The sequence below is a fragment of the Haliotis rufescens genome, unplaced genomic scaffold, assembly GCF_023055435.1.
Source record: "Haliotis rufescens isolate VD_foot unplaced genomic scaffold, xgHalRufe1.0.p SCAF_68, whole genome shotgun sequence".
Lineage (NCBI taxonomy): Eukaryota > Metazoa > Mollusca > Gastropoda > Lepetellida > Haliotidae > Haliotis > Haliotis rufescens.
The window spans coordinates 1279963-1296544 of NW_025964359.1; the positions used below are offsets into that span (position 1 = coordinate 1279963).

Here is a 16582-nt window from a genome sequence, read left to right on the forward strand (position 1 = left end):
AGTGCAGCGTCAAACAACAAACAAACATGTAAAGTGTATGAAAAGGGTGCATGAAATGTTGCATATGGTTCCGATTGTCGAGATTATTGTGATAGTTATAAACCACTGAAAATAAGTTAAAGAACACACGATTCTTTCACATTACCACAGTTAATCTGTAATGGTAGGACAGCATTAACTCAAAAGCCGTTCAAAACCGACTTTAAATTGACTGAAATATCTTAACATGGCCTACATATAGCCCTGCGTCTCTACTAGGCATCTTTTGTTATATGTCCATGGACGTGTTGTTCACGAAAGTCCGACATGTTGTGTGTCCTACCTCGACCTTGACCTTCACGTCCATCTCAACGAAACATGCTTATGTCAAACACAGCATGTGCAATTTAACATGTTTAAATGTTTTGGCAGTGACACCGCTGGAAAGGTTATCATTGCGACCTGAAGACAGATAACACACCTGCGTGTATTCCCACAGTCGACATTCTGGTGACGTAGAGGTACCAATCCTTGTCCAGTCAGTGTTCCCACAAGGTATCTGCCATGTTGAAGTTAGCCGTGCTCTCTGTTCTCACTGCTTATGCTGCCGCCCAACTCCTTCCAGGTAATCAACAAGGGTTCTTAGAAACATTAATAATATACATAATTGCATCCAAGAGTTTATATGTTGCCCAAGGAGTATTTATACGTTCGAACTTAAAGGGAGACTCATGCAAATTAGCCGTCCTAGCAAGTGTGTTTATTTTGAAAACATCGCTTTGTTTGACTACGCACTCAAGTCTCATGATGAATATCAACATAATAGTGATGGCGACTGTCCTCATCACATAGAGAGAGACCCGTGAAGATCCGGGTAAGAACAGGTCTTCAGCAGCCCATGCGTGCTGTAAAAGGCAACTGTGCTTGTCGGAAGAGGCGGCTAACGGGATCGGGTGGTCAGGCTCGCTTACTTGGTTGATGCATGTCATCGTATCTTAATTGCGTGAATCGATGCTCATGATGTCAATCACTGGATTGTCTGGTCCTCACTAGATTATTTACAGACCGCCGTCATATAGCTGGAATATTGCTGAGTGAGGCGTGAAACCACAAACAAACTAATAACGGTGAGTTGATGTGTAAACAAAAGTACAGCGTGTTGGGGTATTCAGGTAGCCGAGTCGTCTAAAATGGTGTATATATGATACACATTCTCGCGATCTCGACCTTTTGACCTTTCTCGACCAAAGGTCGAGATGGCGAGAATGTCCCTCAAAGTATTCCATACATAAAACAGTACTTGTTAGATTCTCATCTGTGTCCCCTATACCATACATCACCCCGCCTCATGCTGGGCTCAAGTACCTTCAGACCAAAACAGATCGCCATGCGTTTTCATTTTTTTTCTTCTATACATCCATCTTCCCGAGGCAAGAGAGTTAACTGACTACAAAAGTCCAGTTTCCACCCTTGCCGAACAAGGCTGGAATAACTGGGCTCGATCGTAGCGCCACCAGTGGCTATTACCAATTATGTCCCTTCTAAGCCTCTCCTATGGACCAATCAGATTCCACCTCTCGTATCACTTGCAATTGTGTCACACAAAATGGTGGCGCCCAGTCAGGACGATCTGATCGATAATCGAGATCTAAATTGTGATAAAACGGGTCTTACATCGCGAAATGCATCAAATCACGTCAGCACCTTGATTAAAAACATGAAAAGATTGTACATGTTTTGCAAATCCTTCAATTGACCGAAATCTGCACGACAGTTTACGAACCGGATTTCGATTTCGGTGCGCGATTTTAATTGGACTATGCATAGACTCGTTAGTCCAGCCAAAATGTAACTCCATAATACCAGCCTAGTTCGGGAAGGGTGGAAACTGGACTTTTATATCCAGTTAACTCTCTTGCCTCGGGAAGATGCTATACATCATGATTCATGTGAATCACATCCGTCGACATTTAATATACACAGATGTCTTGAATCGTTTGTTTAAAATGATGGCCACTGTATATCTATCGTCAACATAGGCGGCGGCTGCCCGGCGTCGGAGTTCAAGTGCGACAACCACGACTGTATTGAGGTAGACTGGGTCTGTGACTCGGAGAAGGATTGCCGGGACGGCTCTGACGAGAAGAACTGCGGTATGGTTATGTTTCTATTCAATTATTTTTAAAACAAACAAAAATAAAATGAATTTCTTTTCGTCCTTACATTAAATTTTGCTTCTTTGATGTTTAACGCCACACCCAGCAATATTGCAGCTGTATTAAGGCGGCCTGTTAAGTCTGGAGTCTGGACCAGACAATCAAGTGACTGACAGGAGCAACGGTCCACGCCGATGGGTACCATGTACCAATCAACCAAGTCACTAATCCCGACGGGAACTAATATTTATACTAATAATAACAGTGGAACCTTGCCTGGACTCAAACCTAGCAAAAAATGGTTAATTATATTTCCAGGTGGGTGAGGCCGGTTCTAATGCACGAAAAAGACTGACTCCGTTTCATAAAGTCGTTTTAGCGTTAAGACTGGCATACATTTTTATAATAGTATGGGCAATAAAACTGAAATGTGCCCACGGGTCCTGATGTACTTAGTTATGGTAGCGCAACTATCCCTGAGTTACGTCAGTCGAAGAGTTACCCACAATGCACCAAGTGTCGGAGTGAAGACAGAAACGAGTGAGTGAGGGAGTGAGATCGGTTTAACACCGTTTTGATCAATATTTCAGTTGATCACGGCGTGCCAGCTTGATTTTTAAGAAAGGCCGGAAGTGATGCAGGTCTTATACGTTTACCACTTTGGTGAAACCCATGAACACGGGTATTGTGTTGACACCTAAAACTGATTGTGAGGAACCGGGATTCGAACCAACAATCATAGGTTTCAATAGAAAAGGAGGGTTCACAGTCCAAATTTTTCAGATAAGGTCACATCCTATGGAACCGTTACCACAGTTTTAGCAAACGTCGAACGGCCAATGAGCCATGTCTTTTGAAAATCGGCCTCCCACTCCTGCCTCGGGGCTCGGAGCACACATGAATCTTTATACTACCATACATTGACTAAGGCCAATCGAAAGGATAAGTTACCTCTATGCATCTGAGCCTAGGGCATCGTTTCACTTACTATTTAATGAAATAAGATCTTAGTGCTCGCTAACGCTGAACAAAGATCTCAGGACATCACATTTCCGGTCAGAACGACCTTTCATCCGACCAATCGGGAATGTGTTTTCTAATCATGCAACCTCGAAATGGTTAACACGGGGTATTCCGAACGATAGTTACGGTCTGTACGTATAATTCCGTCAAAAATCATCATATATATCTCTCTTCAATGGGATAAACATTTGAGTGAGTTAAAATTTAACGTCGCATCGGCATTATTTCAGCCATATAGCGACGATAAACATTTGAAACGGAGAAAGACTTTCCATAGACCGTGGAAGAACTGTTATGCAATATCAGCTATCTGTTAGACATTCCAAAATTTTCCTGTGTTCAGCTTACATAATTTGAATCGATTTTGTTTCAAACGCACTTTGAAATGGCAGTTGTCAGTTTGAAACCAGTGCCGTAAAGCTCGAGAAAGCTGCTTTCTGATTGGGTAATGTCGATTTCTTGTCAGTTATTTTATTGGTCGGTCAAAGTTCGCGAATGGTCGCTCTGACGTGATCCATAATGGCATGTCCTCAGATCTTAGTTAAGCGATACTGAGAACTAAGACCTGATTTTAGCGAGAACTAAGATCTGATTTTATTAGATTGTTTCATTAAGTGATGTTAGCGCTACGAGTAGCCTACATTGAAAAGGACACATTCCCCACCAATTCCACTTTCACCCCCCTCTTAAACCGACCAGCCTATACTCATCCCTCAGCTGTTAAAGTAATAGACTGGAAGCTGCCTTTAATACTAGCGGGTTCCCTTGCAGAATGGGTGCATGTTAACACAAACATAACTTTATTTTAGGGACTACATGTTAATCTAGAAGTGGGGCTAAAATTTTCTTTTAATCGGCGTGTTAAGTTGAAAGCGTTTTTGGCACCTCCTGCACACCGTACCTATGACTGCATGGCGCTGTCTGTTCATCATGAAATTGAGGTCCCATAGGGATACCCAATCATGGAGTACCGATATACTTCAATCTTTAATTGTTGGATCATTTTTTTATTTCATCTATACTTTATCCTTAGCAAACTTTCAGTTGATGCAAATATGTATATGTGCAAACAGTGTGAAATATATCCGAGTCCTTATCAAAGATTTGGTCGAAAAGAGTATTTTCTACTATTAGTATAAACTTTGTAACACATTTCAGTTCCACATAAAGACCACGTGATCAAAAGTATAAATGGCTAACAAAGTAGCTTCCTGTGTTGAAGCACTGTCATACAATCGCAGCCATATATTAGACATTCCGGAATGTTCGTTTGTTCAGTTTTCAAAATTTTAATCGAGAACTTTGTCGACATATTTTTCAAGCGTAGCCTGGAATGGAAGTCGCCAGGTTGAAACGAGTGCCGTAAAGCTCGAGAAAGCTGCTTTCTCATTGGCTGATATCGACTTCTTGTTATTCGTTTCAGTGGTCGGTCAAAGTTCGCGAAAGGTCGTTCTGACGTGACCCGTAAGGGGATGTCCTCAGATCTTGTTTTGCGGCAGAGAGAACTCAGATCTGATTTTAATGAGATTGGTATAACCTTGAAGAAAAATAGATGAAGCTTTGAGTTTATCATGCCAAGACAGAGCAAACATCTAAAAGTTTACATAAACATCCTCGTATTCCCCACAACCTTGGAGGGGCACGGGTGGCCAAGTCGTCAAAAGCGCCGCGATTCGCTGTGCAGAGTTGCGTCCCTTGGGCACGCCAGAAACCTCTGATCGTTGGTTCGAATCCCGGTTCGCCCCGATTATGTTTCCAGGTTTGTCAGCACCATACCCGTGCTCGTGGGTTTCGCCGAAGTAGTAAAGGTCTGAGACCTGCATCACTTCGGTCTTTCCTCCCACATTAAGCTGACACGCCGTGATATAACTGGAACAATGTTAAAAGCGGCGTTAAACCAAAACTCACTCAAACACTCACTCACAACCTTGGATATACAAACAAACGAAGAACTGATAAATTCTTTAAATTTAAAAAACCCAAACATCCCTGATATTTGAAGCCCATTTGATTTCACCCATATTATCTTAACCTTATAATAATAAACAACACTGTTGTGGGTAACGATGAAGACTAATTTTACAAACAATGAACAAATGTCTCACCTGTCTCTCCAATTACATAAAATGTCAAAATCATTTACACCCAACATTCAGAACTATACAAAGGAATACGAGATATGTGACCATCAAACAATGTAGATGCGGTCTTATATATACAGTAAACTAAGTTAAAGGGACCGCTAATTATAGTTCGTTAACCGTTGTTCGTTATGAGCATATATGCAACGTATATACAGGAAATGGCGGGGACCAAAATGTTTGTTGTATCCTTCAGTTCGTTATAAGCGTGTTCGTTATGAACGTAGTTTACTGTATATCTATTTGTCCTAAACAAATTATTTATTTGCTTGAAATACACGTGTCTAAAATGCCACTGACCAATTTAACCGTGAAAAAAAATATTCGAAGATATTTATAGTGAGTGAATGAGTTGGGTTTAACGCCGCTTTTAACAGTATTCCAGTTATATCGCGGTGCGTCAATATTATGTGGGAGCAAAGCCCGAAGTGATGCAGGTCTCAGACGTTTACCACTTCGGTGAACCCCACGAGCACGGGTATGGTACTGACAAACCTAGAAACATAATTGGGGCGAACACAATCATAGATTTCTGGCGTGCCCAAGGGACGCACCTCTGCAAAGCGAATCGCGGAGCCTAAGACGACTGGGCCCCCCGTGCCCCCCAAAGATATTTATAATATGTAGGGAATTCTATCATTCTTTTACAACTAAACATTTTTCATTATGACGAATACTAACCTCCCATTTAGAAAACAATAAGTCTGGTCTATCTAAATTATATGAATACCCCTCTTGTCACAAAATGTTTCCTAGACATAAAGCTGTTTCTGTAGAAGGGAAACAGTATCAGAGAACATAACAACATCATCAGCAAACAGCAATAACATGATATTCTTAAAATGTTGGCTTACCATGATTTTACCACCTTACAACCAATTTACTGTTGGTAAATCAGTATAAGTTGAAAAAAACTCACAAAAAGCGTTTGAGACAAGTAGGAAAACTCTACTGGCTTACCAGTTGTACATTCATTATTATGAATTGACTGTTGCAGGCAACGATTGCTCCGGAAAGAACCAGTTCAAGTGCGCCAACGGGAAATGCATCCCCCGTGTCTACCACTGCGACAAGGACGACGACTGCGGCGACAACAGTGACGAGAATGAGTGTGGTATGGGAAGTCGTGTTTGTTTATTTGCTTGTTTGTTGTTTAACACCTCACTCAGCAATATTCCAGTTAGATGACGGCGGTCTGTAAATGATCGAGTCTGGGCCAGACAATCCAGTGATTGACATCATGAGCATCGATCTGCGCAATTGGGATCGATGACATGCATCAACCAAGTCAGCGAGCCTGACCACCCGATCCCGTTATTCGTCTCTTACGACCAGCATGGGTTGCTTAAGAACAATTCGATCCCGGATCTTCATTGTTTAAGACAGTTTCACACGGGCAACATTAGCTTGTAAGTACGGGTGGGAAAACTAAATGTTGTCAACTTTTCAGCAGACGTAAATATTATACAAATCACGCATTGTCTGTTCTGGTCGGAGATACGTTTGATACTCGTCAAAGTGGAGTTATATAACACTCAAGTGTGCCCCAAATATTGCAGATGTGTGCGCGGCTGATCAGTTCCGTTGCTCCAACGGCAAATGCATCAACGCAGTTTGGAGATGCGACTGGGACGACGACTGCAGTGACCACTCCGATGAGAACATGTGTGGAAGTGAGTGTCGTGGTTAATGCGTTAATGTTTATATTGCTTATGAGAGAGAGAGAGAGAGAGAGAGAGAGAGAGAGAGAGAGAGAGAGAGAGAGAGACTTTTACGAAGGTGATGGGATGAGTTCTATACACGCAGCAGTGTCACAATCAGTACCTGCATTATTTATCACCCATCATTGAAGCCTCAAGGTGCAAGGTCTCATCATCATACTTATTGTTATTAATATCAACGTGGTGATGAATATCAATACCATTGTGCTAATATTATGTAATGTTATATTATATACTGAGCCAAATTAAAAACTTAATAATTCAGCGTTAATTCAGTAATAACATCAACAGTTTAAATCATAAGTCCCAAGCACGAGAATCTGATGGCACACAAGTTCAGTAGCGTGTATGGCCACCATGTGCGTTGACAACTGCCACACAACGCCCCCTCATGGACCTTGTGATGCTTGTGAACACATGATTGGGAAGACGATGCCATTGTTGCTGCAAAATGGTGCCAAGATCTTGCAAATTCTGTGGTTGGTTCTGGAGAGTGTGCAGACTTCCGCCAAGAGCATCCCAGACGTGTTCGATGGGATTGAGGTCGGGAGACCTTGACAGCCAGTCCATGACGTTGACTCCCGCATTCTGAAGGAAATTCCTTGTCAAAATTGCTGTGTAGGGTCTGGCATTGTCGTGTTGGAAGATCAAACCGGGTCCATGTGCTGCCATAAAAGGCAGAAGTTCTGGTGCCAGTACCTGGTCGCGGTAAGCAGCAGCGTTGAGGTTGCCACGAATGACAAGAAGCCTGGAACGTGCATTGCCACAGAAAGCAGCCCACACCATGACACTTCCGCCTCGAAATCTGTCAACTTCCTGTACACAACACTGGGCGTAACGTTCATGACGGCGCCTCCACATCCTCGCCCTACTATCAGCAAATCGAAGAATAATTCGGGATTCATCACTGAAGACGTCTTGATTCCAATTCCTCTGAGTCCATCGTAAGTGTCGCTGTGCCCACAATTGACGTTGACGTATGTGTAATTGAGTCAGAATCGGTCCGCAGTATGGCCGTCGTGCTTGAAGGTGAGCAGTTCTCAGACGGTTTCGAACAGTTTGCGCACTCAGTCTACCCCTAAACAGTTCATTTCTAAGTTGTTTTAGTCGTCAAAAATCGGTTACGGAGGTGACGTAAGACAATCTGACGATCCTCTGCATGCGACGTCACACGTGGTCGACCTGGCCGAGGGCGATCAGCGGTGGTAGACGCGTCTGTAAATCATAAACAGTCCATCGACTTCAACCCATCGTCCTTGCGACTTCAGCTACGGACGTTCCCGTCTGCAACATGCCGATGGCACGTTCACGTTGCACATTTGAGAGGCGTGGCATGACAAATGGCCGCAAAGACTTTTGTTTTCTTGTGTTTTTGTTTTTTTTAATGACTGCTAACAACACGTGCTGAAAACACGTGCGGTATTATGGCCACGTGACCAGTTGCACGTGAAAAACCACTTTTGCCACTATAGTGCTGTGCACATGGTTTTGATCAATTCACCTGCACAAAAACGGGTGTTATCTGAAAACAATACGTGGCCATTACTGTTTAAATACACAATAATGGCCCACAATGATAACTGGTCAAAATGTTAAAATTTTAGGATTGTGAAGTTTTTAATTTGGTTCAGTATATATTGAGCTTTGAAGTGAGAAATGAGGTTTAAATATTATCTTACACTTTTCAAAAAAAGAAACGCACTGGTAGTATGTTGATCATTGAACCTGACTACACAAAAAAAAAGGTATATACATTGAATATATGTTATTGGAAAATGTTGGTGGCCTGATATTCGACAAACGGTGCGTCAAAACGTAGCCATTGTCAAGACAATGAGAGAGAGAGAGAGCACTTGTTCAAAAATGCCATGGAGGAAAACAGTAAAGCAAAATGCACGTGCAAGTTATAGCATTCGTAACTCATGGTAGTGGGTATGAAAGGGCATAAGCCAATAATTTGTCATTCAATTGTCAACATTTTTCATGTTCGAATATGCCGAGACTTAGCGCTGCCGATCGGGACATCGCAATAAGACGTATCCAAAGAGGGGAATCTTAGTCGTCTGTTGCATGCCACTTCAACGTCCACCACAGCACCATTTGCCGCCTTTGTGACCGATGCACACAGTCACTTCCATGCCACAGCTACGGAGACTGCAGGAGATCCCTGGTTTGAGGAGGACATCGGACCAGACTGTCAGGAACCATCTTCGCGAGGCTGGAATCCGACCCAGAAGACCAGTTATTGTCCCTGTTTTGCTACAGATCCATCGACAGCGACGCTTGCGCTGGTGCCGTACCTTACAGCCTTGGAATTTGAAAAACAGGAGACGATGAATCACGATTTCTTTTCACCGGCAAGATGGAAGACAGCGTGTTTATCGTCGTCGAAATGAGCGTTTCGCCCCACATTGTGTACATGAATTCGACAAATTCGGTGGCGGTAGTATCATAGTGTGGGGGGCCATATCTTACACCACGAGATCTGACTTGGTTGCGGTTCAGGGACATTTGACAGCAAATCGCTACATGAATCAAATTCTCCAACCTCACCTTCTTCCAATCCTTGACCGCCAGAGGGAGCTGTTTCAACAGGACAACGCTCCACCGTACACAGTTCGTGTAACGGTAGACTATCTTCATAATGCCAACATCAACGCTTTGCCCTGGCCGTCGATATCTCCAGATCTCAACCCAATCGAAGACCTCTTGGATGAACTCGATCAACGTGTACGTCAACGTCAGAACACGCCGCAGACACTCCCACAACTGGCAAACGCGTTACAAGCAGAATGGCGCAGAATTCCGCAGGACAGAATTCGTACACTTATCCAGTCAGTGCCGAAGAGATGCAGAGTCATGATTGCTACCCGCGGTGTTCACACGAGAAACTGAGTTCAGCGAAACCTTGTGACCTTATGTGACACGACAATGAACATTTTGCAATGCCTTTGTACAACGACAATATGTGACTATCGAGCTCCAAAATTTCATATTTGTATCTATGATATCAAATTAAATATATCGACTTTATTAGGTACAATAACTTTACTAAAAATCTACCTGTGCGTTTCTTTTTTTGAAGAGTGTACTTATTGATATCAATATCAACGTGGTGATGAGTATGTATTGTATTGTATTGTATTGTATTGTATTGTATTCAGCCACCTGCCTTGCCGCTCAATTCCGTTGTAACAACACACAGTGTATAGATGCCCGATGGATTTGCGATGGTTCCAAGGATTGCAAAGATGGTTCTGACGAGGTCGGCTGTGTCGGTAAGAGTGACAGGGGTACTTCGAGGATACCTCATGTTTAACCTGGAGATAGCAACAGGTGTAAAGCATTGCTTACATACTGAAATGCTTACGATGGTTACATTGGTTTGGCTAGGCCATTATTTTCTTGTCTTAAAGATGTGCCTGGCTTATATATAAGCTGTTTAAATGGAAATATGGTTGTCGTTTCGTTCGTGTTTTTATGATAATTGTTTCTTTCACGTCAAATTAACTATGACAACGCTTTACAAGTGCGGATCCAGCATTTTTACGAGGGATGGGTAAAAAAAATCAAAATCCCCTCCCAGTACGTTTTACAGCCAACAACATACTATATTTAGTATAAAACAATGTGGGGGTGGTGGTGTCTGGACGCCCTGGATCACCTCTGGATCCGCCTTTGCCTTTTCTTTTAATTTTGACTTCTATTTTGTCCGCCCAACTCGGCGTTAAATCAACTCACGTGCTCGCATACCCAGGTCACTGCACGTCCACACAGATCCAGTGCAAGAACAACCTGTGCGTCCCAAGGAAGTGGATGTGTGACGGCGACGATGACTGCGGTGACATCACCGACGAAACACACTGTCGTAAGTTGTCTCCTTGTATTTGTTTCTCGTTTTGGGGGCATCCTTTGAACATTCCTTGGTAAACTGGCTTATCGAAACTGTTCACATTTGAAGTAAACACATTTCAATTTCAAAACTGACAGCTCGGTCAAACATAAGTTCCTTCAGGGATATGCACACGGGTATAAACGTTACGGGGCACAAAATATACTAGCCACATTAAGAAACTGTGCATGGAGAAAATATAGATATAAGGGCACGCCGTCCATATATGAAATATAGTTTTGAACACAGCAATTATTGGATACATTCAAACGTTCATGCACGTGCCATGCGATATGACGTCATTGATGGGGGCCTATGGACGTGCAATGTGTTACTGCACGTGCATCCTGTGCAGCTGTACACAGCATGTGCAACTCAAAATTCGCTGTCACTTTGGAAAGCATGATCTGTGGTCATTCAAAAATTCAAAACTTCTCAGGCGCAGACACAAGCATATCACAAGCAAATCATGCCAAGATTGACAGCTGCACAGCGTCATGAAGCCATTGGAATGATCCGAGCGGGAATAAGGCAACAACAGGTGGCAACACATTTCCAATGCCATCGTAACACGATATCGGCATTGGTGAGGCGTTATCAGAACACAAATGACGTTGCCGACCACCCACGTTCAGGACGTCCCCGAGTAACGACGGGATTCGACCACGACGCCCTGCCATACGTCCCATCCTGACACACCGTCATCGAGTCATCCGTCTAAGATGGTGTCGAAATCATGTTCGCCAACCTCGAATATGGTGGAGAAATGTTGTCTTTACAGATGATTCGAGGTTCAACATTTCCCACAGTGACGGGCGCCAACGTATCTACCGGCGTTTGGGAGAACGTTATGCACGCAACTGTATTGTGGAGAGGAATCGTTTTGGAGGTGGCTCTGTGATGATTTGGGGTGGGATAACAGCACGGCACCAAACCCCTTTGGTGGTTGTTCAGGGCAATCTCACCGGTGTTGGCTACAGAGATCAGATTCTGAGGCCTGTGGTCATACCTTTCCTGCAACGTCATGGCCCGGGATTGACAATTCAACAGGACAACGCTTGTCCTCACACGGCTAGGGTCGCAATGGATTTCCTTCACCATAACAATGTCATGTTACTGCCATGGCCTCCAATTTCTCCAGATCTCTCCCCAATAGAGCATGTGTGGGATGAAATGGAACGCCGTCTGCGTCGTCTTCCGCATCCTCCAGATAACGTCCGTGACTTGGCACAGGATTTGAGGAGGATATGGCAGGCCATTCCCCAGGCGTTCCATGCCCATTTGGTGGACTCCATGCGTCGCCGATGCACTGCTGTGATTCACGCACAGGGTGGTCATACCCGTTATTGACTTTGTGACTCTGTCGTATGACCCCCTACTCCATTTTGATCTTCTGACGTCATCGTAACAGATGTTGTTCAGGTCCCGTTGACATTTTCTTATGGTCCGATCATTCAGCTGCTACAGCGTCTGCATCATTTTGTTCTTGCTGTGTTATATTTCAATCCAGAATATATTTTCTCCGTGCACAGTTTCTTTATGTGGCTAGTATACTTTTTTTAACTTTACAAATGAATGTCGGATTCTGAAAGGCTAAGCCCCACTCTATTATTTTCAATGTACCCCGCTAACAATTAAAGGTACATCTTCCCGAGGCAAGGGAGTTAACTGAGTATAAAAGTCAAGTTTTCACCCTTGCCGAACTTGTCTGGAATGTCAGGGCTCGATTGTAGCGCCACCAGTGGCTATTACGAGTTATTTCTCATTACTCGTGCGTACTCTGAAACACTTTTTTCTTGTGTTCGTTCTGCGTCGGACTCCATTAACACGAGATCAGTGGATCGAAGCGTGTCTGCACGATATTCTTGACTGCTCGTGTCTCAGCCAATATGTCCGGAAATGAATTTCACTGAACACAAGAACTAAGAACTGAAACACGCCTCTAGTCCCCCAGAAAAGCACAGTCCTAGAGCAAGTGTGAGTCAGGTGGTGCGAACAACGCTTTACATGTCTGCGCACTGAAGTGGAATGATTGAATTCTATCTTGAAATAACTTGTTAGCTAAATTACATCCTCTCACTGCATGAGTTCCTCACAGGGCACGTCTAGACCTTAACTGGACAGGGGCACTTGGCTATGGAGCCGCCAATCTCTCAGAACTCAACACATCACGATGATATACGGAGAATAAATGTATACATCTGTAGTTAGGAAGAACATTTTGTCACGGAGAAGTGAGGTGAAACTGGGTTTACCGGCGCTTTCATTATGTAGCGACATGTATGCATGTGTGTGTTAAGGTGCTTGTTCTATTCCGGGCTTATGCCAGTTTTATAGTGCTGCTAGCCCATGCCGCAGTTCAACATGGACACTTCGCTGAAACACCATCGTCCTAAGGAAAGGGTTGGTTTGGTTGGTTTGTTGTTTAACGCCGCACTCTTCATTATTCCAGCTATATGACGGCAGTCTGTAAATAATCGAGGCTGGACTAGACAATCCAGTGATTAATATCATGAGCATCAATCCACGCGATTGGGATTGATGACATGCATCAACCAAGTCAGCGAGCCTGACCACCCGATCCCGCTAGTCGCCTTTTACGACAAGCCTAGTCACCTTTTACGGCAAGCATGGGTTGCTGAAGACCTATTCTACCCCGGAATCTTCACGGGTCCTAAGACAAGGGAGTTAACTGACCATAAAAGTCCTGTTTCCACCCTTGCCAACCTGGACTGGAGTTATATTTTGGCAGAACTAACGAGTCTATGCAAAGTCCAATCAAAATCGCGTAAAGAAGTAGACATCCGGTTCGCCAACTACCGTACAGATTTCGGTCGATTGCAGGATTTGTAAAGCATGTGTACCGCCCAACTCGGCCTCAACAGATATTTTCCAAATCCTTTCCTGTTTTGAGTCGAGATGCTCACGAATTTGACGTCCCGTTTTATAACAATATAGTGAGTGAGTGAGTGAGTACGGTTTTACGCCGCTTTTAGCAATATTCCAGCAATATCACGGCGGGGGACACCAGAAATGGGCTTCACACATTGTACCCATGTCGAGAATCGAACTCGGGTCTTCGGCGTGACGAACGAACGCTTTAACCACTAGGCTACCCGACCGCCCCTATAACAATATAGATCTTGGTTATCGATTTGATAGTCTTGACTGAGGATATGAGAGGCGGAATCTGATTGGTCAATAGGAGGGACATTGAAGGGACATAACCCGTAATAGCCACTGGTGGCGCTACGATCGAGCCCAGAAATTCAAGCCGAATGTGGCAAGTGTGGAAATTTGACTTTTACGGTAAGTTAACTCCCTTGCCTCGGGAAGATGGTCAGACATATTATATTGACCCCGATCCGACCGGTCGTTGCATTTCATACCCTTATGTTGAGCGCCATGCAGGGTAACAGCAAGTAACGTCTTGTGTTATGACGCTAAAGAAATCGAACCACCGACCTTCCGCTGTTTGCGCAGATGCTCCTTCCACTATAACTCCATTTTGTTACGAAGTACTTCAGCTAGTTTCAACGTTGCATCAATCAACATTTGATCAGGGTTTCGTGATGACCTCATGATCAAGCTCATGCACGCTCTCGTGATCTTTACAACAACAAAACAATGTACAATTTGTCTCGGGACAAAATAAGCATTAAGATATCAAAGCAACGGTGATTTAAGTTTACCGAGATGTCTGATGTGTTTGTTTCTAGTGAATCAGTGAAATCTGTGTTTCTTTTTATACCTTTAAAAACAGCGGCGTAAAACCCAATTCAATCACGAGCTACAATATGTTATACCTATAATACGTATGTGTTAATGAAATAGGTATGTCTTATCTAATAACCGTCGTTGCCACAGTTACTGGCACATTTGCCTTTTGGCACAATATGTACGTTTTGTCTAATAGCCTTTGTTGCCATAGCAACCGGTAGATAACGCCCCTGGCACAATTTGTACGTTTTGTCTAATAGCCTTTATTGCCATAGCTAACAGAACACTTGCCCCTGACACTGTACGTATGTCTTATATAATGACCTTTGTTACCATAGCAACCGGTAGATAACGCCCCTGGCACAATTTGTACGTTTTGTCTAATAGCCTTTGTTGCCATAGCTAACAGAACACTTGCCCCTGACACTGTATGTATGTCTTATATAATGACCTTTGTTACCATAGCAACCGGAAGATAACGCCCCTGGCACAATATGTACGTTTTGTCTAATAACCTTTGTTGCCATAGCTAACAGAACACTTGCCCCTGATACTATATGTATGTCTTATATAATAACCTTTGTTTCCATAGCAACCGGAAGATAACGCCCCTGGCACAAAATGTACGTTTTGTCCAATAACCTTTGTTGCCATAGCTAACAGAACACTTGCCCCTGATACTATATGTATGTCTTATCTGATAACCTTTGTTACCATAGCTACCGGTACAATTCCACCTGGCACCTGTATTGACATGTTGGTTGGGCGTGGCTGCGACCTGATGAACACTACCCACAGTCCCATCTGCCTCGACCAGGAGGACGGACAGAAGTTCTGCAGGAAGTACTGTGGCATGTGTACCTAAACGCGGAATAAACAAACATTAATGATGATTTTGTCTTGTTAATTAAAGTTGGTTGGTTGCTTGGTTGATTTATTGTTTTACGCCGCACTCAACAATATTCCAGCTATAGGATGGAGGTCTGAAAATAATCGAGTCGGGACCAGGAAACCCAGTAACTGACGCCATGAGCTCCTCCACGCTGTCGATATACGAGTGAGTGAGTGAGTATGGTTTTACGCCGCTTTTAGCAATATTCCAGCAATATTACGGCGGGGGACACCGGAAATGGGCTTCACACATTGTACCCATGTCGGGAATCGAACCCGGGTCTTCGGCGTGACGAGCTAACGCTTTAACCACAAGGCTACCCGACCGCCCCTTCGATAACTTGAAATGAACAAAGTCATCAAGCCTGATCATCTTTCCAATTAGACGCCTTTGTGATAAGCACAGGCTTGTTAGGGACCAATATTCTTACCCAGACGGGTGCGGCGGGGTAGCCTAGTGGTTATAGCGTTCGCTCGTCACGTCGAAGACCCGGGTTCGATTCTCCACATGGGTACAATGTGTGAAGCCCATTTCGGCTTACCCCGCCGTGGCAATGCTGGAATATTGCTAAAAGCGGCGAAAAACCACACACTCACTCAATCACTCTTATCCGGACTCTGCATGGCTGGTTATTGAAGAATACATATTCTCCTGGTAGTTCTTGTGTGGTTGTGCTTTGTATATTTTGTTGTTTGATATTGTTTAACGCCGCACTCAGCAATATTCCAGCTGTATGACGGCGGTCTGTAAATAATCGGGTCTGAACCAGACAATCCAGTGAGTGACATCATGAGCATCGCTCCACGCAATTAGGATCGATGACATGCATCAACCAAGTCAGCGAGCCTGACCACCCGATTCCGTTTGTCGCCTCTTACAAGCATACTCGCCTTTTACGGCAAGCATGGGTTGCTGACGACCTATTAGTTATGCAGTATTCTCATCTTAATATATATCGCATGCGGTGTACCCGTCTTCATCTTCTTAAATCATAATCCAGTACACCGCTCTATATTCAATGGTGAAATACTACAGCTGTCTCCAAATATAAAATCGAA

General features: G+C 43.7%; 1 protein-coding gene across 1 annotated transcript; it reads left to right on the plus strand.

The window, feature by feature from the left end:
• The first annotated feature begins 447 nt into the window (after positions 1-447).
• LOC124116013 (low-density lipoprotein receptor-related protein 4-like) lies at positions 448-15525 on the plus strand. Its single transcript, XM_046477214.2, has 7 exons — positions 448-604; positions 2019-2132; positions 6297-6413; positions 6859-6972; positions 10185-10298; positions 10778-10888; positions 15352-15525. Exons 1-7 carry the CDS (start codon positions 544-546, stop codon positions 15495-15497), a joined length of 777 nt encoding a protein of 258 aa, XP_046333170.1. The 5' UTR covers positions 448-543; the 3' UTR covers positions 15498-15525.
• The last annotated feature ends 1057 nt before the right edge of the window (positions 15526-16582 follow it).